This window comes from Atheta coriaria, unplaced genomic scaffold (genome assembly GCF_025399875.1).
Source record: "Atheta coriaria isolate IRGN ID8LTWV9N9 unplaced genomic scaffold, Caltech_Dcor_3.1 hic_scaffold_3_pilon, whole genome shotgun sequence".
Taxonomy (NCBI): domain Eukaryota; kingdom Metazoa; phylum Arthropoda; class Insecta; order Coleoptera; family Staphylinidae; genus Dalotia; species Dalotia coriaria.
This window is the reverse complement of record NW_027045445.1, coordinates 497,377-520,392: the sequence shown is the minus strand read 5'-3', so window position 1 is coordinate 520,392 and position 23,016 is coordinate 497,377. Positions and strand designations below refer to the sequence as shown.

General features: G+C 39.3%; 2 protein-coding genes across 2 annotated transcripts in view; one reads left to right on the top strand and one right to left on the bottom strand.

Moving 5' to 3' along the window:
- The first annotated feature begins 2,834 nt into the window (after window positions 1-2,834).
- Window positions 2,835-4,528, top strand: LOC135789658 (ester hydrolase C11orf54 homolog). The gene is made up of 7 exons (XM_065299592.1): window positions 2,835-2,885; window positions 2,940-3,142; window positions 3,198-3,296; window positions 3,351-3,526; window positions 3,587-3,760; window positions 3,818-4,078; window positions 4,135-4,528. The coding sequence occupies exons 2-7, from the start codon at window positions 2,974-2,976 to the stop codon at window positions 4,300-4,302; spliced, it is 1,047 nt and encodes a 348-aa protein (XP_065155664.1). The 5' UTR covers window positions 2,835-2,885; window positions 2,940-2,973; the 3' UTR covers window positions 4,303-4,528.
- Window positions 4,529-4,820: 292 nt separating this feature from the next.
- The window catches only part of LOC135803615 (titin-like), a 29,916-nt gene continuing 11,720 nt past the window's right edge, over window positions 4,821-23,016 (bottom strand). Inside the window, exons 7-17 of the mRNA XM_065317283.1 lie at window positions 15,458-22,951; window positions 14,390-15,346; window positions 13,574-13,879; window positions 10,803-11,060; window positions 8,423-10,741; window positions 7,656-8,326; window positions 7,505-7,540; window positions 7,060-7,432; window positions 6,601-6,999; window positions 6,206-6,267; window positions 4,821-5,944 (exon numbers count right to left, since the gene is read on the bottom strand). Coding sequence (XP_065173355.1) covers window positions 5,716-5,944; window positions 6,206-6,267; window positions 6,601-6,999; window positions 7,060-7,432; window positions 7,505-7,540; window positions 7,656-8,326; window positions 8,423-10,741; window positions 10,803-11,060; window positions 13,574-13,879; window positions 14,390-15,346; window positions 15,458-22,951 — 13,104 coding nt within the window. The 3' untranslated portion in view covers window positions 4,821-5,715. The remainder of the gene's footprint in view (window positions 5,945-6,205; window positions 6,268-6,600; window positions 7,000-7,059; window positions 7,433-7,504; window positions 7,541-7,655; window positions 8,327-8,422; window positions 10,742-10,802; window positions 11,061-13,573; window positions 13,880-14,389; window positions 15,347-15,457; window positions 22,952-23,016) is intronic.

Sequence of the window (23,016 nt, the reverse complement as noted above, 5' to 3'; positions counted from 1 at the left end):
ATTGAATATAGCATAATAATTTAGTGTGATTATGTGCATTATATGTAGTGTGGTTTGAGCAAAAGATCGTAAATAAAACACTTCAATACGGTTGTTTCTGTCTTTGTATATTTGTGTAGCGTTAATTGTACAAGTAAAATTTATTTTTGACTAGCTTTTGCCCATGACTTCATCCTGGTAGTGTTTAATAAAAATGTAATTTGTTTTTACTCTCCTGTTCTAGACATAGTATTTGTCAATTCTATCAATAAGATTTGCAATTTTATTTAAAAAAATTAATTATATAAAGAATTGTTACTAATGCGCTTCAGCGCGCCATCTCGGATTCAATTATTCAATTGTAACTGTGATTGGATCTCAATGCCAATTTTTATCATAAAAAAGGCTGTCTTTAGGGTTTTCCCGGGTTTCCTAGGGTTTTTATTCGAATTTTTCTTGCCGTAGAAACCATCCTAGGACTTTAACAAATATTTTGAAACAAGAATTGGCCACATTGGTCTAGGCGTTGTTATGCGCGTACCAACAGATTTTGCGATTTATTAGATTACACGGCTCAACAAAAAAAAATTTTATTTTTTGTCCTAAAGTTTATTTTATGATTTTTGGGTTAATTATGCGCAACAACTACCAGCGAATACCTCATTTTGGTACAAAGTTTGCTTTTGTGATATCTGTAGTAATAATACTCATTTTCAATTTTCTTTTATAAATGTTCGGGTCAAGTCCGACAAACGTATTGATAACGCGGCGAAGTGTTATCATTTGCATTTGACAAAACACCTGCCATGGGACAGCTGCAATTATATGCTTTGTTCTCCCAGTTCACTCCAGACTGCAGCTGCATCATTTTTGCAACGTTAGCAGGAATGTCCCCAAAACCTGCATTTGCTGGTTGGTGGATGGCAGTCGAGTGACAAACTTCGATCAAATCGTTTAAAGTTAAAATGTCATCGCGAACGTGTAAACATGATGCTGATGCATTTTGTTATATATGTGGTCAGTTTATAAAAGTTCGAGACACAAAATTTAAACTGAAGACATCTCAGGTTCTCTGTGAAGCGTACGAAGCTTATTTTAATTTTCCTGTTCGCAATCAAGACAAGTCATGGGTCCCACATGTGGCTTGTAGTAGTTGTAAAAGATCTTTGGAACTTTTGCTTTTTACTTTTGCGTTGTAAATCCAAATAAAAGACGTAGCGGAAAAAATGCAAAACCTCTTGAATATCCTAATCTTGAGTCTTCTTCTGCTCCAATTGCACACGACCTGACACGACCAATTCCTTCTCCACCAAAAAAATTATCTCAGAAAAGTAGCTCATCTCTTAGTTCCATTGAAACACAATGTAATTCCGATAAAGAATTTTTACCTACTCCAAAACCACCAAGCTACCATCTAATTACAATGGAAGATTTTCACGACTTGATAAGAGATTTAAATTTGCCGAAAAGTAAAGCAGAGCTTTTGGGCTCTCGTTTAAAACAGTGGAATTTGCTTGCTGATGTTAAGATTACGGATCAACGAACTAGACATGAAACATTTTCTACGTTTTTCACAAAACAAGATGGACTTTGTTTTTGTAACGACATAAAAGGTTTGTTTGCAGAAATTGGCATACCTTGTGATCCTAGCGAATGGCGTTTATTCATTGACAGCTCTACGAAAAGCTTAAAAGCTGTTTTGTTACACAATGGAAACCAATTTCCATCTCTTCCTATTGCCCACTCAGGTCATCTTAAAGAAAATTATGAAAGTGTTAGAATCGTTCTTACATCGGTTAAGTATCACGAATATAACTGGCAACTGATTGGAGACTTTAAAATGGTCGGTCTGTTAATGGGAATACAGAGCGGATATACGAAATATCCATGTTATCTGTGCTTATGTGATAGCAGAGCAGATGCTAAGCATTATGTAGAGCGATCATGGCCTGTAAGGACGGAATTTTGCGTCGGAAAACAAAACGTGAAATTCGATGCAGTTGTTGACGTGGAAAAAATATTAATGCCGCCTCTGCACATTAAGTTGGGGTTGATGAAACAATTCGTTAATCAGCTTGACAATACCTCAGAAGCTTTTACTTATTTGAAAATTTTTTTCCCAAGTTATCCGAAGCAAAAGTTAAAGCTGGTATTTTTGTTGGTCCGCAAATTAGGCAAATTTTCGCCGATGAAAAATTTCCAAAATTGCTGAATCACACCCAAAAAGCAAGTTGGATCAGTTTTAAAGCAGTAGTAACTGGATTCTTAGGAAATAACCAAGCTAAAAACTACGAAAAATTAGTTGAAGACATGTTGAAAAATTTTAAGGCCATGGGTTGCAGGATGTCGTTGAAAGTACATATGCTACATGCGCACATAGGTAAGTTTAAAAATAACATGGGGGCATATTCCGAAGAGCAAGGAGAACGTTTTCATCAGGACATCAAGAACTTCGAACAACGATATCAAGGCCAATATAACGAAAATATGATGGGAGATTTATCTGGGGTTTATTGAGAGAAAGCACTTATGATCACAAAAGAAAGAGCAAAAATGTACACTTTTAAACTATATTTCACTTTTTTATAAGTTATTTTAATAATAAAATTTCATGAAAATGATAAATTAGGTTATTTGTATAGTTCTATCCTTAATTAAACATAAAAATCCCAAATTTTGAAAAATATTGTTAAATCTGAATTCTGAGTACAGAAGCAAACTTCTTTATGCCATATATTTTTTTTTCGTGTAGTTATGACCTAAATTATCGAAATTAAAACTTTAAACTGAAAGGCAAATTTTGTGTTGACCTGTGTTATAGATTGTTGCTTATTTTTGCATTGAACGTGGAACGCATTGCGATTATTGTTATCACTAACATTCTGGTCATGGCTGAAACGATCAAGGTGCATATATAAAGCGTAAATTTCTTTTAAATAAATATTTATTCATATTTACAGAAAAATAAACTTTAAATACAATACATATTATAATATGTTGAAGAAGTTTAATATATATAAAATTAAAGTTATTAGTTTAATTCTATTAATATTAATTGGGTGTAATTTGGTAGAAAATGTACATAGCTATTGTTTTCCTCGGAAACTCTGGCATGTAGAAAGACACACATTGCATTTTCCCGACTTGAATGAAATGGCACATGGTAAGTAAGTGTTAATATTTATTTATACGAAAAATTAATCAATTTATTTTAATAGTATTGTCGAAGCAATTAAAATCACAGTTCCATTATGTAAAAACCGAGGTTGCAAACTCTCCGGATTTAAGGGAGGAACCCTTTTTATTGACTACTGCAGGTAAATTTTATTATTTTCAATTAAAGTTGTTATTAATATTTGTATTCTATTTAGGATTAACTGGAAGTACTCGAGTGTTAGATATTGGTAGCCTTAGCAATCTAGTTCCACGTCCGAACCTTAAAAAAAGTTATTCTTTGGTTGATATGATGTCAATTGCTGAATTAAACACTGCTTATGCTTTTGGTGCCGGAGCAGGACCATTCAAGCAACTTGGGTACAATTCAGAAGTATTTTTAGTAATTAAAAGTTTTAATATATAAAAATGATAAAATTAAATATTTATTTAGGGAGTTTACAATTTTAACGTTAGAGATTGTACATTGCATCAACATTCTGCTTCAATTCGAGTAACGAACTTGCCAAATGGAACTTTTGGGTATAAACTTTTAAATTTGAATGATAGTCAAACTGACGTTGGTTTTCTTTGTAACTTGTTTGCTTCTAAAGGTCATCCTGGAAAAGTGAGTAATATATTTTTAATTAATGTATTGCTTCATGTTGCGTTAATTAATTTTTAGGTTGTTCAATTACATTTAAAACAACGCATAAATAGTACGTTTGTATTAGGCACAGGATTACGCCACATTCTGCGTAAACATTTTGGTTCTGAAAAACCCATAGGTGTGGGATTGGTTGGTTTGTTTAAAAATGGCGTGGCAGACACTTCTGTTATGCCAACTTTTTCTGAGGAACCAGTAGAAAATTTTGCTGATTGGGTGAAACATTTCAATACCAGTGCTCCCTTTGTAATGCTTGGAACTATTTTAACTGAAGATCAAGTTTGTATAAGCTGAAACTACAAAAAGATATATTTTAACAATATTTTTTTGTATAGGGGTTGAATTTGTATACGCCTCACATCCATTTTAGAAATGAACACCAAGGCGGCCATTTTATAAACGATATAAGCCCAGAAGATGTCGAATATGTCATATATTTAAGCCCAGCGGAGTATATTTATAGAGTCGATCAACCAGGGATAGCTAAAATTAATGGCAACTAAAAATAATTGATCTATAATGATACCAATATAATATGAACGTTAAAGTTTAAGGTTGAGGGTGATTTCCAAAAATTTATCTTAATAATATTTGATTATCAGATTTGTTTACCATAGACCAAAATATTCTACATCACGATTTCTGAAACTTTCATTATATAAAAATACACATTTTCTATTTTTATTTTTAATATAAAAAATTATGTAGATAATAAAGAAATCACTTTTACACGGCACTTTTTTTAATAGACCAACCAGTAAAAAATCTTTCAAGAAATAAGAATTTGAATTCTTTTTCCTCATTTACTTATTGAGATATTTAGAATAGAAATTTTTATTAAACTTCGACCTATAAAAACTTTGCAAAATAGTCCGACTCAGCCTTTTGACACAAAAAAAGTTTTAACAAAAATTTCTACCCTGGCTTTTGAGCAAAAACTAAAAAATACTAAAATATTAGGTCACATTTTAGGGAGAACTAAGGAAGTGGAGATTAGGCGCAAATAAAAATAAAAACAATCTTATACATAGAATATATATATAATTTAAATAATAAGATTAGTAACAACACAAACTGATAATTATTACATTGTCAAACTAAAAACTTAACATATTTAGAATAGCACCAATGAGCAAATTACAAAATTATTAAAACAATCGAAAGCATTATTAATTTAAATCAAGTTAAGCGTTGGAAGTGTGTACGACCTTCAACAAGTTTGATTCAAAACCAGTAGTAAAACACGATCAACTTGGAGAGATAGTTTATCGTATTTTACTTTGTTTTGCTTCCTTTCATAACAATTAAAATGGAGTCGCTCCGAGTGGAGAGCTTCTGAAGCGACGCCATCTTGCAACATTCAAATAGATAAAGGACATGACAAGGTGTTCCACTCCCTTGACAAACCTTACACCAATTTGAACATATAATGTTCTAGTTTAGTAGTATTGGTCGTACAGCCACTAATAAAGTATACGTAAGTAAACACTAAGAATTAGATAAAATTGAAATTTACATTTTAAAATCGTTCTCGCATCTCGTGTGCGTTCGCAACTCGTCACGCAGAAATCCCCCAATATACAAATACGTGTTCGATTCATGTACAAAATTTTACAATGTCTTCTTTACAATCGCTAAAACAAGTCTACGCTAAATCTCTATATAAAAAACGACATAAATACGCATCATCTAATGCCAGTAACTAACTAATCGGAATTGCACAGTCGCGTTTCAATTAAGTCGCGAAAATTACAATTGTTTTGCAAATTACAAACTAAAACTATTGGAATGACATTTCGTTCTCTGGACACATCTGCATTAAATTCAATACGGCGGAAATTTCCGCTTGTCTTTGTGTTGATTTCGATTTTGTTTGTGTATTTAGCCTTTCAAGATGGCCGTCGTCAGTGCCTTGTTTACACAGGCGGCGGCGGGCCATTGTGGTGTAGTGATGGATGCAAGCTGTTCGCAAACGAGTTCACAAGCGAGCAGCTAAAATCGTCCTCGGTAAACGGCACCAACGCAGCCGCTCCCAACAAGAGTAGCATCACCGCCTGGAAGGGCATCGAGGCACGCACGACGCGGCCCAAAAATGTGTAGCTTCGTCGCAACACGGACACATCTATTTCATCCGATTGCGTATTCCTATAAAAATAAACAATCAAAACATCAGTACCATAATTTCATACGAAATCAAACAGTCAATGTAACAAAAATAATGATATGATGTTAATGATGAATTATTAGTTGAGTTGAGTAGATTTGATGATTTTTCTGGGCTGTAAACATTTAGTGCATCTAAATTAGTGATTGATTGATAATTCCATAAATAAAAAGCACCATGATTAAACTACAATCAATTGTGTGAGGGTGTAATGAAAATAAAATTGAAAAAAAGATATTTACGTGTTCGCCTCGCTGCCTTGAGCGCTGGAGGGGCCCGGCTTGGCGTCTTGGTTGGCGGCGAGCTGTCCAGAAACGCAAACAAAGGTGAAATTGTGCTTAGATACTAACAACGGTACGAAACAAGGTTTTGGGGCATACAACATCGAGCAACAACAACAATCTGAATCAAAACGTAATCAGGAAGCCTGCGGCAACAATCCTTATCAATCAAATGTACCAAAATGGTAATTATAGTAAACGTATTGGTAACCAAAAAAATAAATACTTAATGAAAAACTTCAATAAGACTACAAAATACGGTCGAGACGTCTGACTAGCATCATTTTCGTTGCGTTTCTTTTAGAAAAAAGGTGAGAAATTTCTTACAAAATGTGGCATCTACTGGTTAAACTTACGTCTTGACTTAGATTGAGCATAGGGCCAGAGCCGACGCGAGTTTGCAAAATGGCGCTTGCGTCTCTGCCGAGCACGCCCGCGAGTTTCAGAATGTAGATGGTGGTGAGTCGCACGAGCGATTGCAACTTCAGACGTAGATCGGTAAGACGGGAGCAAATCCCCGACGAGCCGACGGGAGCATCTTCAGCGCGCAAGAGTTGATTCGCCGTTTCCTGCAGACTCATCACTCGCGGTTCGCAACGCTCCAAATCACATTTAAATTCAACAAACTGCATCAGCTTGGCGTCAATGGTTTCAGGCGATGCTGTGAGGTCAACTGGTTCCGAGGCACGTATCTTTTGTTCCTCGGCATCCAGCCACACGCAAAGTTCTGTCACCGTGTTATGGAATTGATTGTTCTGCAGAAAAACAAACCGATTAATTATAAACAATCAATTTATATTTTTTTAAATTCTTACCGCCATAAGTGCATGTTGTAAAGAGTTCTGCCAATCAGAGGCTTTATTACGAACAACGTCCCAGCGTTTGTTATCACTGTCGAGACGTTTCCTGAGAGAATCCGCCCGTTCAGTGTCTTCAGTATGGTCAGCCAAATGGGACCCGACGATATTCAGGGATCTGACTATACTCTTATGGCTGTCTAGGTCCAGTACAAACTCTAGATGGTCTTGAATAACGTCCTCCAACTGCTCAAAGTTGGACGGCGGTGATTTCTGTGTCTTCTGAGTACCTTCAGCAACCTGCAGCCATTGTTCTAAACGCCAAAGGTCGTTTTCCAATTGGGCCCAATTTCGTTTTGTGCACAAGGGACACAGGAGTCTACCGGCCTCACTATAAATAGATAAATATGTCATAAAAAGCTACACGCACTAAATAATAATAAACCAAAAAGAAATAACTTACTGTTCACACAAAAAGTTATAAGCATCAAAGGTAGACCTGCGACAGAATTAGTATTGCAATTAGATTAAAACCATAAAACCAATCAAACTCATTCAAATTAGTCGTTATGTAAAGCATAACAAATATTTCTGTTAAGTTTATCTATACATACCTAAGTTCTCTGATTTTATGTTCCTTTGTCTTGGCTTGTCCCAACAGTACTTGATACTTCTGAGACAGGTCCTTGACGCGGTCCGCGCAAGCTTCTTCTGGAGACGCGCTACAGTCGTTGATCAGAGTCTCACAAAGATGATTGATCAGTTCGACAGAAGATTCGCAACTTGCTGTCTGTTTGGCGATCTTCTTGCCTGTAGTATGAAGTTCAGGAGATCCTTGTTGAGGAATCTGTGCCAAAACCATGTCGTCCAGAGTGTTGATATGTTTCGAACACTCGTCCAAGGCGGCATACAATTCCATCAAATAAGCATCCTTTGCGCTAAGAGATGTCATGCGCTGCAAGTGTTTCGGCAAAGTATCCACCTGCACACCAGCGTCAGTTTCAAATTTAAGAGTCTCAACCTGAACAGCCTCCTCTCGTCTGAGGCGATCAGTTTGAGATTTGATCTGTTTCTGCAAATCCATTTTCACTGTAGATATGCGCGTTTGAATGTCCTTCCACAACAACTGGTATTCATCAATCATTGTCTGCACCTTGGAAATTTCCTCCTTTGATTGTTTCGAATCTTTGGGTTTGCCCTGTTGGGCCTTTTGCATAATCTTTAAGCCCAGCTCGTCTGCATCTTGCAGGGATTGATTGTATGTGGAGAGTTCTTCTTCGATATTCTAAGAATAATAAAGAAACATGACATAAACACAAAACAGAAATCAAAACAAAAGCAAAACATGGAATTTATATGGAATGTAGATAAAAATACTTACTTGTAGTTCAGCAAGTTTATCGCTGTCGCTCTGTTGATCGTCGCGTGCCAAATGCTGCAATTGTGTGAGACGCGCGTCAACCTTCGCTAGACCGACTAGGGCGCTGCCCTGAACGTCTCGGAATTCCTTGTAGACGTTGAGGTCGTCGGCGCGTGCTCGCAATGCGCCCCATCTGCTCAACAGCAATCTAACTTTAGCCGTCAAGCGTTGGATATTTTCAGGCTCCACTCCGCTCGTCTTAGCTAGTCGCGCATACGCCTGCTCCATCCTCTCACGCGCCCCCTCCTTGCCGGCAATTTCCTTCCTCACTTTGTCGAAGCGTTCAACCTTGTCATTGATCTTCCCATTGAACGCCTCCACATCGGCCAGCTTTTTCTCTTGTTGACCCACCCACTTTTCATTCTCATCATGCGTCGTCAACAGTTCTTGCAATAGTTTCCAAATTACCATAATGGCGTGTTTTCGTTCAGATGCCAAACCGCACAGATTCTTCCATCGTTTTTCCAGGTTTTTAATAGCTAGATTAAGAGTATCCGGGGTAAAACTGGTCCTCCAGACGTCCGTGTCATTCAGCAACAATTCACACAAATTAAGAACTTCACCAATTTTACCACTTTCCTTCTGAATGTTCTTCTTCAATTTTTCATTCTCGGCAATTAACTGATCATAGGACTTCTTGTTTGCTTCCGCAAACTCGATAGGTTTAGAGTGTTCTTGCTCCATGCTGGTCAGCCAAGTGCGAATTTCCGTAATCTGTTGTTCCAATGTGGACAAGGTCTTCATCATCTCCTGCAGTTTACTGCTTCGTGATTTCATCAGTAGTCCCAAGCGGTTCCATCGCTCCTGAACTTCGTTTGTCCTCACTTGCAGATTCTGTTTAGCCACTACATCACTGTACTCTTCGCCACATGCATTAACCAACTCATTACCCGTTGTCAACAACCACTGATATTCTCTTTCCTTCAAAGTCATCTCTGCATGCAGTTCAGTTTCTAATTTCCTGATGATTTCTTCGGGATCTACAAAAGGTCCGTAGGTTTCAGTCTCAGACTCAATCCTCCTTTCTAATTCCTTAGCCCAATCAACAAATCTAGTCTGTCTAGTCTCAAATAGAGTCCGCAAACTAGTCTTCTCTTCAAGTTGCAGTATCAACTTTTTGATTTCATGCTCGAGATCTTTCTTCTGATGCCACAGTAACCATACACGTTGACTAATAGTCTTCATATCAACTGGGCTGAAGCACTCCTTAAGTTGTTCCTTGATCACATCCAACTCCTCCAAATCCTTTGTTACATTCTCCAACTGTGACCTGGTCCTCTTCAGACTATCCAATCGATTGTTAATACCATAATTGGTGGATGGAATTTCCTGTGCAATAACATTCTGAATCTCATCAAAACTCTTCTGAATATTTTGCACCTTGCCCTCGTATGATTTATATTGATCCGCAATACGTTTCAGGAAAGACTTCCAACTTTCCATGGCGGCCTTAAGACTAGATATCCTTTGATTCAAAGCAGCGTGTTCCATCCTAATCGAGGTTGCAAAAGCATCATCACAAAACTGGAAGATCTTCTTTTGTTGTTTCTGCAGATTATCCAACTGATCTTCGCCCTGGGACATCCGATCAATCAGACTTTCAATCTGCGCAAGAAGTTTGGGCAATCGAATAACATGAATGTATTTAAGTTGTAGTCGTTCACGTTCTTTCTCCATCTCCTTCAACCACGCTAATGTGGAAGCCTGATCAACAGTGTATTGCTTCCAGGTCTGCAAACGATCTTCAACCTCATTGTACCTATCCATTATTTTAGACAGTGTTTCATTGTGAAGATTGGTTAATGTGTTAAACTGTTCCATTACACTGGGTTCAACTCCAGTAAGTTGTTGTTGTGGCATGAGAACCTTTTGTTGAGTAGTAAGCAAATTCTGATGGATTTGACAAAGATGTTGGTGTTCTGATAAACTATGTACATCACTAGGTATCGTGCCAGATAGGAACTGTTGCACATGAATGATATACTCCTTCCACAACCTAAGCGCGGCGGCACCATCTTCATTCTTCACTAGTCTTGAACTCAAACGATGGTATTGTTGGAACGTTTCCCGGAAAACGGTCTGCCAGAGTTCTAAAATTTCCAAAATAGACGTTTCTGTTGTTTCGGTAGTAATGGAATCTGAATCATAGTTTTCCAAGGTTTTGTCATGAATATCTTGTATCTGGTTTTCCGTCTTCCCAAGCCCCAAAAGATGTTGACGAAGAACATGAAGTTTCTCGTCGCTATCGGGGTCTGAGCCATTTTGAAGCTCGTTTACACTCTGTAATTGAAATATTAATGTATACTCAAGAGATATCAAGTGGTTTTATTATAGAACTTACTTTTTGAATTGAATTTAGGGTTGTTTTGGTGCCGTTAATCTGGTTTTTAGTTTGGTCGCGTTGCGCCGCCTGGTTCTCGGCCACGTTGGCCAAGATGGTGAGGGAATCCTTGACATCGACGAGCCTGCGACCAAGCGCGTCGACCTCACCGCCCAAAAGCGCGTCCGCGTCCAGACCGACGTCGGCCGCTATGTCTGAAACCAGCTGGCGCAATTCGGCAAGCCTTTTGGTGTGTTCGGCTAATGTCTCCTCGCAGACCTTTTGATTTGGAAACAAAAGAAAAACACGTAAACAATTAGTTAAAACCACAAACAACGACAAAAATAGAGTATAAAATAGGTTATGTTTAGTAATCAAAAACTTTTAAGTCTTAAGTCGGGTATAAATCAAATATAAATACATATTTAGACCTTAATTGTTCCGCAACATCCTGTGTATTCATCAAAAGCGTTTAATGCGTTTCCGGCCTTCATTTCTAATGAAAACGAAAACGAAGTATAAAACAAAAATGGACGCGTCGAACCGCCATTAACCTTGAACGCTGACTCGCGGCGCAACCGATATATTTATAAAATTGTGCGAGAAATCACACCTCTAGCCCGACCCAATTCAATTAGTTCCGTTGCTTTTGCTATAGTTTCGATTTTAGGAACGCGCGCGTGGTGAGCAAATTTTGAGCCGCCGCCAAGCGCGAGGCATCATCGCAAATGAATCCACATAAGTAATCGAGCATGCAGAGCGGTACCCGACACACACAATAAACGCCTTTCATTATACATATAAATGTGTGCTTTTGGGGCATGGGCATATCATCGAAATTGAAATATCGAAAACACGCAACGGCTCGAGTGCAAATAAAACGATCAACGCTGCAGCATGTAAGCGCTAATCACATTTCCAAATTGGGCGCAACCAAATTCTCACGATGCCGACCTCGGTAACGCAAATCGAAGAAAAACGTTTGAAATTAGTTTTGGCACTGTTTTGCATGTTGGCATTAAATTTCAGCCGGAAATTACGGAAATATTACATTATAAAGTCACAACTAACAAACGATACTCCAATTTCAAACAGTCAAACATACAACTACCTTGAGTTCTTCGCGTCCCCACATTTTTCCACATAATATTTTAATCACACGTATTTATCACCAATCTAAATGCCGTAATTATCAATTTAACTCGCGTGCCTTGTTGGTTCACACACACTTCGCTTGCATTTACGAATGACACCATTCCATTCATAAGCGCGTGCCGCATAATAGGGTCACGCACGTTTCACGAGCGGAAAATATTCGGCTGACGGCGCGCGTGCAATCGACAACTGAAAAAGCTTTGCGCCTCTCGATTCCTGCCACAAAATTTTCACACAAAACGAAAAACTCGCCGACACCGACACAAATTCGCGCGCGTAAATATGTTCTATTTTAAACCATTAAACGCATCCGAAACGTAAATATGCGTAGCGCAGCAAGAAAAGCAAAAATTCACCATCGACAGCGCGCGCGACGTGAAATGATGCATCGTATGCATTGATATATTTTCGGAGCGGATTTTTGTTTAATGCGTTTGGCTTAACGAGCGTTGCACCGACGACGAGGGGTGCGACCGCACTGTCTCGAAAAGCTCAGATGTTCGGCTCGTCGCCCACGCGTGAGGGCGAAACGACGACGAGCATTACACAAGGGAAGGGCATCGATCTTACGAGATGGGGATGCTGGGCAAAACTACTGCGCCACTCCATCACGCACCACGTGAATCGCAACGCAAATAAGTTCAATTCACACGAATCTAGGTAAAACGGAGATATTTCCCAACGTAAATATTTATGTGATAAATGCTGACATTTCATTTATAGCTTCATGTTCGAGCATAGCGCACAAATTCCAGCCGTTTAATGCACAATTGCTACGCAAACAGAGTCAAAGTTTGCGCACAGTCAAAACAAATGACTATGCTTTGCGGTATGCCTCATTTGTTTGCCGGCACCGTGCATCGTGTAATTTTACACTACTTTACTTACTCGCTTTTGTTAATTTACTGCGTGTTCCAAAGCGCGCAGAGAGACACAAAACACAATCGATATTCCGGCGAAACTTTAATAATCACACAGCGCAACTAAATTCACTCTAAACGTGCAAATCGCAATTTTAACTTCTACAACAGTTCATGGTATTCATTTATTTCGTGTGCGTTCACGGCGCAATTATACTTTCAAATGCCAGCAACCAACAGACCACTACTTTTATCCATCCTCAGGTCACAAATGGAAAATGCAAATAAGCGATTATGATGCTTAGCGTGTATTTTTAGCAATGAGCTTCCTCTATCTTCTTCACTTCTTCGCACAGGGTAAGATAATCAACGCACGCTCAAAATAGCTTCCAACTTGGGCGGATAAGTGCAACACTAAGTAAAACGCGCATAACGTAAACCAAACTTGCTCGTAAAGGATTTCTTCAAAGTTGGGTCAAACTAAAAACAGCTTCGAAACCTTCATAACCGATATTTTTGACCGACACAACATCCCGTACAAATCAGACTAGTCGTTAACTCGGCAAAACTGCTTTATCAGCGCGTTTCTTATCACTTCGCGCAAACACAAGTTCGCGCCGGTTGTGGGATGTCAGAGAAAAACTGTTTTTGAGGTCTCCCTACTTATGGCGCTCAATTATTGCACTAAAACCAGTTGATATACTAAATATAGTTGGATTTTTTAATTTTGTGCTAATCCATGATAAAACTACCATTAAAAAAACGTGTAAATCTTACCTTGACCTGTTTGACAACTTCTTCCGGTTGTTGTAAATCGCTGACACTTTCGATACTGGCATCGATCCATTCGCGCAAGACATCAGAAGTTTCACGATAACGTTGCCAGAGACCGGCGGCGTGTTGGTACTTGTCGCACAGCTGCTTCAGGCTGGCGCACGTGTCTTCCCAGGCGGTGCACGCCTCGGCAACTGCCGCCTCCACCTTCGCAGCCACCTCCGCGTCGCAGTCGGCCGCCAACGGTTCGGCGATCGATTTCAGCTCGTCGATCAGCGTTTCACGCCGCACCAAATCACCCGACACGCTCTAAATACGACAAAAAGAAAACAAACAACAAGGTATTATTAAATTATTATCACTTAATCACTTAATCCTCTCAAATTCCAAACTTTTAGTTACAAAACAAAAATTGTATTTTCAAGTTATTTACTTCTGACTACCTGCGCTACCGTTTTTACACAAACCACAAAATGTCAACAACAGTAAATCGATTCATATTGAAACGGACGTTGACAAACAACTCGTTTTCGACGCGGCAGTCGGTCTGCCGATAGCGCGGTTATTGTATAATGTTCAATAACGAGCATAAATTTGTTACCCAAACAACGCGCGTGCAATATGATTCGTTTTCGAAGTAATGTCGTTATGTAAATTTGTTATCAAACATAAAATGTGGGTCTTTGTCAAGCCAATGACATCATCCTCAACCGAAAATACCGTAAAATGCAAACAACACGTACTAATCTGTTTTACAACTTGAAAATGAAATCATTACTATTTTTAATACCATTATAACATTAAATGCAACTAACTCACCTCAAGACGCTCCGTGGCCTTCTTCAACCGTTCATAATCTACAGCTCCTTGAACAGTAAGCAACTCCATCATGAAATCAGCTTCCTGCACACTATGCTGTACCAATTCCAGTTGTCTTTCAAAGCGTTGCCACAGTGCCATTCGGGATCTCAGAAGAGCCAAAAGTTGGCCGCATCTCTTCTCCAACAAAGTATGATTATCAATCAATCCAGATATTTCCCGTTCCACTGCAATCGGTGATACAGAAACTTTAAGTCTCATTGGAAGCGTGTGCAGAAGTTGTCTTAAAGTCATCAGGTCTTGCCAGAGTGTTACCAGCTCCTCGCCCATTTCATAACATTCATTGACAGCCTTTTCCACACTCTCACTGCCCATTTTCTCGGCAGATTCGCAATGGTCCAAAACATCCGTAATTCTATTGTGATGTTTCTTGACGCGTTCTAAACCGCGTTGGATGTTCTGTAGACGCTCTTTAAGAAGTTTACTACCTTCCAATTCTTCTGCAACTTGCATTTCTAAGCGTTTTGATAGCGCAAGTAATTTACCAACTTTTTCAGATTCTGTTGCATTGAGCAGACCAAGTTTACCAAGTTCGTTCTCAATGGCTTCAATTCTCTTAGACATAATCTGTAATCTTTCCACATATAAATCTAGCTCATCTTCGTTCTTAATCACACCACCAAGTTGATCAATACTAGATTTCAACTCTTGCAATTCCTGTTCTAAAATGGTTAGCTTTTCATTGGTGGGTACATCAGAAGCTGAAATTGACTCCATGATGGCATTCTGTATTTCACCGATTTTAGCGGATACTTTGCCCCATTGTTGTTGCAAGACCGAATGGAATTGTCTTTGGACATTTTCATCAGCAACGGGTACAATCTGCATCGACCTATCCAGCTGGTTACCTGCATTGATGCGCAACGCGTTGTTAACTTCGTGTTGCGCTTTTAATTCCTACACAGAAAAAAAGAACACGAATAAAAAACAAATCAATAACAATGGCGTGTTTCGCATACATTTAGCAAATTATGAAATTATCATTGGTATTATGAAACTAAAACTCACCCAAAACTGACGCATATTGCTAGGGGCGGAGCCAACGGGTAAATTAATAGTTGCCAACTCCCTTTCGGCGTCCTTCAGCCAATACTCCAACTTATCACTTAGAATGTTGTACGTTCCCCACGTGTCACGGAACGCAATCAATCGCTTTAGGTTATTATTAACATCCTCCTGTAATCGCTGAATAATTTCCAATGATTCTGTATAAGTCTGCTCTAATGATGTGCAATTGACCAACTCTTGCAACTTGTTCGCTGTGTTATTTAAATGAACTAACTTTGCATGATGTTGTGCTATATCCAACGACAACGACTGATACAAATTGATATATTGGTCATAATCTGCCGAAGTGACATTATTCAGATTAGGAACTCTTTGCTGAGCAACCTGCAACCACTTCTGTTCATCTCGCATTCCTTGGTCTGAAATGGTCCATCTGGAAGCTGCAAGAGTCATCTGTTGGAAACGCCCTGTAGCTTGGTCCTGTAAAATGGTGCTCGCTCGTCTGTATAAATCCTGATGTAATGGAGAATGTTGATTCCTTGTGTCATCGTCAAGATTTTCCTCCAAAGATTCCAAAATACTTCTACAACTGCTCAAGGATCCAAAGAACTTTCTATGATTTTGAATTTCATCTTGAAGATGGGTCAAGTCCTGAACATTGATCGGACTGATGACTAAAGATTCAGCAATCTCAACAATATGTCCAAAATCTTTCAAGGTTTGTTCGTATTCGTCAGCAAGTGCCAAATGCTGGATGACCTTCTCACGCTCTGCTTCGATTCGGCGTTGGAGTTGTTTAGAAGTTTCACAATTAGCATAAACCTCGTGAGGAATGCTCTTACCAGGATAGTAATGCATTAAACTACGTGCTGTTTGTTTAAGTTTATGGGCCTGTTGTAGATTAGATTTATTTGTTGCTTCAATCTCTTCCAATAAATCAAATTTGGCCTGAGGTGACGCATCAACCGATGTAAGCTCATCCAACTTTCTGTTGACATCCTTTGAACTGTCCTTGATTGAATCAACACCAGCGATAAACTCTTCCCATTTATACAGATCCTCTGCGGCTTGTTGTTTATGCTCATCTGTAACTTCCTGAATTTCCGATAGTTTCTCTTGAAGTATAATAATAAATTGAATCAGACGATTGCGTTCCTGCTCGTTGCACACATCCTTGGTGTTGTTCAGAGTGTTCTCTAATTCTGTGATAGATTTTTTAATATTGACAATTTCATCGTTTAACGTTGTAAACTCTTTGACTTTCTCTTCAGATGGTCCATCAGGTGCTTTCTGTCTTTGCAGGTATATTCTGTATTCTATTGTTTCTAACCAAGTTGTAATGGTTTCAATTGTAGTGATGACAGTTTCTTCAATTATGACAGGATCTTTCTTTGCCACAGCATTTTTCAGCTTGTTTAGATTGTCTTGTACATCATTATTCTTTTGTAAGATAGATTCATCCGTAACAACCTCATTTAAGGTAGCCAAGTACAGAATGTTGCTCAAATGGGTTGTACTCTTGGCATTTTGCGGATTCTTCTTTTTGACTAGAGCCATGGCTTGATTCCACTTGATATCAACTTCCTGAGGTGGTGCTGTTTGTTTCTCTTGATCGATCAATTGTTGTGATGGTGATTGTCCCTTGGGTTTTACATTGTCTTTCCAAACTGGTTCATAACTCGTGCTAGGTGGTGATAGTGGAGTTGTATGAACTCCAGCTTCAGGACTAAATAGAGTATCACCAACAGGAGCTGGTGACATCACTTCTTCAATCGTGACAGATGTAGCATATTTTCCCTTTTGTTTACGTTTCTTTGGTTCCAACACATCTTTCAAATTGTCTGAATCTGGATGAGGTTCAGTTGGCGATGAGTCTGAGGAACTGAATGATTTTGGAGTAGAATCTTGAACGTCAAGGAGTGTAAGTGGTTGTGTAGTAATTTTGACATCGGTAAGAATTTCGGTAGGTGAAGATTCTTGTACTTCGGATGTAATAATTGTTGTGTGGATGTTGATTGGTTGACCATCTGCTGTTACCAATTCTGTTGTTGATGTTTGAATTAATTCTGGTTCAGAAGACTTTTTAATTGATTCCTCCACTGGGATTTCTAAACTTTTGTTCTCGGAATCTGAAGGGGAAGTTGGTGATGATAAGTCATCAGATTGTTTACCGCCTTTCTTCTTGCGGTTTCTTTTCTTTTTACTTTTGCCTGCGAGGTCATCCTCAGATGGTTCTTGTTCTTCGCTCATAGGTGAAATATGTTCATCACCCGGCTTGGCTTCTTTTTTATTAATAGGATCCTTCTGTTCCTCAGTTATCGTAATTTTCTCTTCAGAAATTTCTGTTTCTTTCTTTTCAATGGTAGTAACCACATCTGTTTGTACTTTGATTTCTTCTTCATCAGGCGTCTTTTCTGGTGTTTTAGCTATTGTTCGGTCTTCTGTTAGAATTTCTCTATCCACATCTGTTGTTGTAACATCTTCCTTAATTTCATCTCCTGTTACAATTTCCCAATCATCGTTCTTCTCGGAATCAATATCCCAAGAATCACCAGCTGCAAGTTTATCTTCGATGGGTGAACTACTAGACTTCTTCTTGGGCTTCTTCTTTTTATCTTTACCGATAGCTTCGCCAACCAATACATTATCTTGAACTACCATTTCTGGAGTTCTCACATCCGTAGAATCTTTAGTGTCTTTGGCGCCTTTATTTTTCTTGTTTTTCTTCTTTTTACCCTTTTCGCCTTTACCAGCTTTATCTTCATCCTCAGAAGATTCAATTTTTATGTTGATATTGACATCAATTTGAGTTTCTGGAGATGACACGGTTGGAGTTACGTCACCAGCGGTAGCCTGCATTCTTTCATTATCAAGCAGAGCAAGATTAGCTGCCTTGGGATCAATTTTCTTCATAGCTGTGGTTGTTACTTTCGTTGTTTTTACCAATACATCAATAGGTTCCTCAACATCCTGAACATCTAAATCTGTAACGATGGGTTGTTCTTGAGAAATGACGTCAACTTCCTGTTTGTGTTCTGAAGTTGCCGGTGATGTTGATCGTGATCCTCTTTTAGTTACATCTGCATAAAGGTCCCTTGGGTCAAGGTATCCTTCTACATCTTTAGTAACTGGTTGTTCTTCAGGCTGAGGAGACTCTCCCACATCTTCTTGGTGTTGTTGTTTAGGATGCTTCTTCCGATTACGTTTCCGCTTAGATTTTTGAGGACCTCGTTCAGAATCCAAAAATTCCTCATTGTCATCTTCATTACTCGAGGGCGATTTCACTCCGGTATGTGCTTCTCTTGGTGTTGTTAGATCTGTAGTTGTATCCGTATCAGACGGCACAACAATCGTAGTTTGAATCAAAAACTCATACTCAGTCGATGAAGAAACATCAGGACTCTTGGATTCTGCTTCCAAAACTGGGACAACAGGAGGTGAAGGAATATTTTCCACAGGACTACTAATTGTTTTCGCTGCATCAGTCAAAATATAACTTTCAGGGTATGGAATAGATGTCTGTGTTTCAGCAATATCAAACTCTGCAGGAGGAGCTGATGGCATTGGTGATGTTTGTGCCGAGTGCATAATAACAGCAACTGTTGGTTCTGCCTGAGTCTCTTGGCTAATCAATTGTACTTCAACTTTGTCAGGTGTTCTGATTTCTTCAATTTTTACTTCAGGCTCAATTTCTACAGTTTGAATGGCAGTTGCCGTATGTGGAACCTCAACAGTCTGAATACTTTCCTCAGTAAATTCAACACTATCTCTAACAGGTTTGTCTTCTGGAGAGGGTTCTCGGGATGTTTGAACCAGGACTTCAATTACCTCCAAAGGACTAGTCTGTGTTACAGTTTCAACAGATTCTGTGACAACTTGTGGTGATGGTTCTTCGGAAATTTGAGTTTGAATCGCCATTTCAGTTACTTCTTGAACAGGTTCTGGCGAGGTTTGAACAGAAATTACTTCCGTTGCTACTTTGGTAATAACTTCAGTAGCAACAGGTTGAACAATTTCTTCGGTGGGAATAGGAGATGTTTGAGCAATATTTTCTTGAGTGACTAGAGCCTCAACCACAGGAACCTGTGAGATAACACCAAATTCAACTTCTCGAATGGTTTCCTGATTATCAGGAGTGACAACCATTTGTTCTACAATTTTAACGGTTCCAACTTCCGATGGACTAGACATACTTTTATAGGAATCGTTTGGTGATGTAATTTGAACAACTGCAGCTTCCTGAAGGGGAACTTCAGCATCTTCAGTGTCTTTAGCTTCTTCAGTTCCAGACTCTTCATCCTTAGGCTTTGACTTTTTGCCCTTCTTATCTTTCTTACGTTTCTTTGCATCCTCCGCCGGTTTCTTATGCGAAGCCTCAGGCACTACTTCATCATCAGTAAACTGAATAGATTCACCCACAACCGATGAGTCATAGGTAGAAACAGGAGCGTTAGATTCTTCAGTCTCTTCAGGTTTTAATTTTTGCTTGCGCTTCTTGCGTTTCTTCTTCTTCTTATCCATATCATCATCATCTGCTAGGCTTTCATCTACAGTAGTTTTGTCGGCTTCGTAGCCAGACTTACTAGCAAATTCGTCTTGATCATGTTCCGAAGTATCAAAGGATTCCATGGTAGGCTTAGGCGATTCCTCCTGTCTGGAGGAATCTTCCTCTGGCATGCTAATCTCGGTAGAGTCAGCCAGTGAAGTTGAGTAATCGGGGGTCATTTCTTTCTGATCATCTTTACGTTTCTTTTTCTTTCGACTCTTTCGCCCTCCGCTGTCCAAATCACCACTGGTAATGCTATCTTCATGTTCGCTCTCTGGCTTGAAGACCATTGGAGAAACAGCGCTATCCTTGAACTTAATTTCCATCGACTTGTCCATAGTTTTTTCGGTTGTCTTCTTGGGTTGCTGTTCTTCCAAGTGTAGTTGAATTTCTACACGTTCTTCAGTTGCGGGTACAGAGCCATAAACAGTAGTAACAGAATCCTTTACCTCAGTAATGTCTAAAGTTGGCGAATCCTTCTTTTTGTCCTTCTTATCCTTCTTCTTTTTGCTGCCCTTTGATGGTTCTTCAACACTAGTAGGAGTGGGGATGCTTTGGGCTTTCTCACTTAGAATAAATTCCATGGTAGATGACTTGAAAGCAGGATCGTCATTAATAACACGTTCAATTTCTTCAGCAACAATCTCTTGAATATTCAACTTGTCACTTGCGGAATCATCACCAGCGAGAGATACAGTCTCAGAAACAGGCTCCTCCACCAACGGTACGTCAAGAGCATCTACCGGTGTTAGTGTGATCTCATATCTAAGTTCTTCAGGTGTCATCTCTACATCAATCTCAGTGTTGGTAATCTCTACCTTAATTCCAGTGTCATCTTCTTCTACAGGAACTGGTGTAGGTGTTCGTGTTGGAGTAGGAGTAGGAGTTAGAATCAAAGGTGTTCCGGTTTTCGATGTTTTAACAACAATTTTTGGACTTTCTGGTTGAATTACTTCCGGAACCGGTGTAATAGGTTTAACGCAAATCTCAGTCTGAGTAACATTCACCTCAATGGGTTCAGCAGTATCCAATTCATGTTGTAATTGAAGAAACTCCAATTTTGAACTAGGCCTTGATGTTTGTTCAGGTTTAGTTTCATCGCCAGTTGTTTTAATAGTCGGCGATTGCGTTGTTGTCGTAGTGGTGGTAATCTTAGTTTGAATCACATCCGGGGAAGGGTGAGGTGCTTGCATCGACGACACCGCTTCTGCAGAAATAAAATCGCTAACTATACTTTTATCATCGAGCGGTCTCTTGCCCTTTTTCTTGCCGCCCTTCTTCCGGCCATCGGATGGTGTATCTTCCGAGCTAGGTGGTGCGGAAAGCGGGTTCGAGCTACCAGAAGCCAACTTCTCATCAACTTGCGCCTCAATACGGGAAGTAACCGAAGCCGGTGCAGATACGGGGCTACTCTTGGTACTGGTTACTGATACTGGTGCAGCTGGAATGGGTGATGTGGCTACTGAGACATACCTCTCTGTATTTGCGGCATCCAAAGAACCCTGTTGTTGTTGTTGCGGGTCCAACACCTGCACACCTTCAGTTTTCATCACATTGATGCTCACCCGGGGAACACCTTCTTCAGTAATTTCAACTTCCTCGGGTTCTTCAATAATCTCCTCTTGAACCGTTTCCTTGCCATCAACAATGACAACTCTTCGGATGATTTTCCTTGTTTTGCGGATAATACGCCTAGTTACCTGTTGGACTACAGCTCTTACACTAGATGAAGAAGTGTGCAGTTCACCACTTTCAACCAGGTACTGCCCGGCTTCAGGAACAAGAACATTTTCATCAACCATCGCAAGATCTCCTTCATGGAATTGCACTCCTTGCATCTCCACTGTTTCCGGCTTTTGTTCAATAACGGAAAAGTGCGATTCTGGCTCACCTTCAAATTCATGCACTTGCACTTCGCCATCAGCACCTGATTTCACAATACGACCACCATAGTTGGAACTGGTCAGTGTTTCCTGTCTACCATTAGCTGCAATTGATGTACTACTCTGTTGTCCCATCAGGGTGACCTGAGAAAAGCTCTGCGTTATCGGGACATTATCATCTCCAGTGATTATAGTGCTGTGGCTACTTGATGTGGTAACATGTTTCTGTTGACGCTGCACCAGCGTTCTATGAAGTTTCTTTACAATAATACTCTTACTGCCATCGGGATTAACAATCACTTCGGTAGTAGTCTCATCAGGTTCAACAAAAACAGTTTCAAACCCTTGATTAGGTTTCATACTGGAAATATTAATCTCAGAAGTGGTTACATCTTCAATTTGATTATCAGCTTTTTCCTGTTTATAATTAGCTGCCACAGTCAAATCATCAGGTTCTTGCACAATAGGTTCCGTTGGATTGGTAGCAATATGAATGGTTTGCATCCCACCAGAAACCGTCTTGGTAATCTTAATACTCTCCTTTTTACGCTCCATGTCTTCTTCTTCAATAGGCACCGTCCCCAATAAACTGTCACCGGTTTGCGTTTCAATACAAATACCTTGTTGAAGAGTTTCTTCAATGGGCATAGAAATAGAATCCAAAGTGTCTTCAGACTCTTCCACTTTGAGTTCTTCTTTTACGGATAATTCAGGAGGTACTTCTTGTTGTAACTGTTGTTCTCTTTTAATATTTTCAATTTTACGCGATAAAATCACCTTATGTTCAGCAAATATTATCAAAATCGTTCTCAGCTGCTCCTCAAGAGTGAGCGCAAACTCTCTCAACTGAGGATCCTGCTTGAAACGTTCGCACACACTTTTAAGTTCGTCTAATTTATATTCTTTCGATTTAAGTTCGTCACTGATCGCGTCCAATGCGCTAGCGTCTCGCGTTTCAATCAAAAGGGTTTCGCGCACAGTATGCAACCACAATTCAATTTCAGTCAAAAGTTCTTGATAAATCACAATCTCCTGTTGTTGCTTATCGTGTTTCACTCTCGCTTCCTATATAAACAAACAAACCAAACACAAACAATTACATAACTTTTCTAACTCACAAATTTCATGTA

Bases quoted from the DNA above. Each gene is read 5' to 3' on its own strand.
- LOC135789658 (XM_065299592.1), top strand. From the start codon at position 2,974: ATGTTGAAGAAGTTTAATATATATAAAATTAAAGTTATTAGTTTAATT. The intron at 3,143-3,197 runs GTAAGTAAGTGT...TTATTTTAATAG, and splicing joins CTTGAATGAAATGGCACATG to TATTGTCGAAGCAATTAAAA. The intron at 3,761-3,817 runs GTGAGTAATATA...ATTAATTTTTAG, and splicing joins CTAAAGGTCATCCTGGAAAA to GTTGTTCAATTACATTTAAA.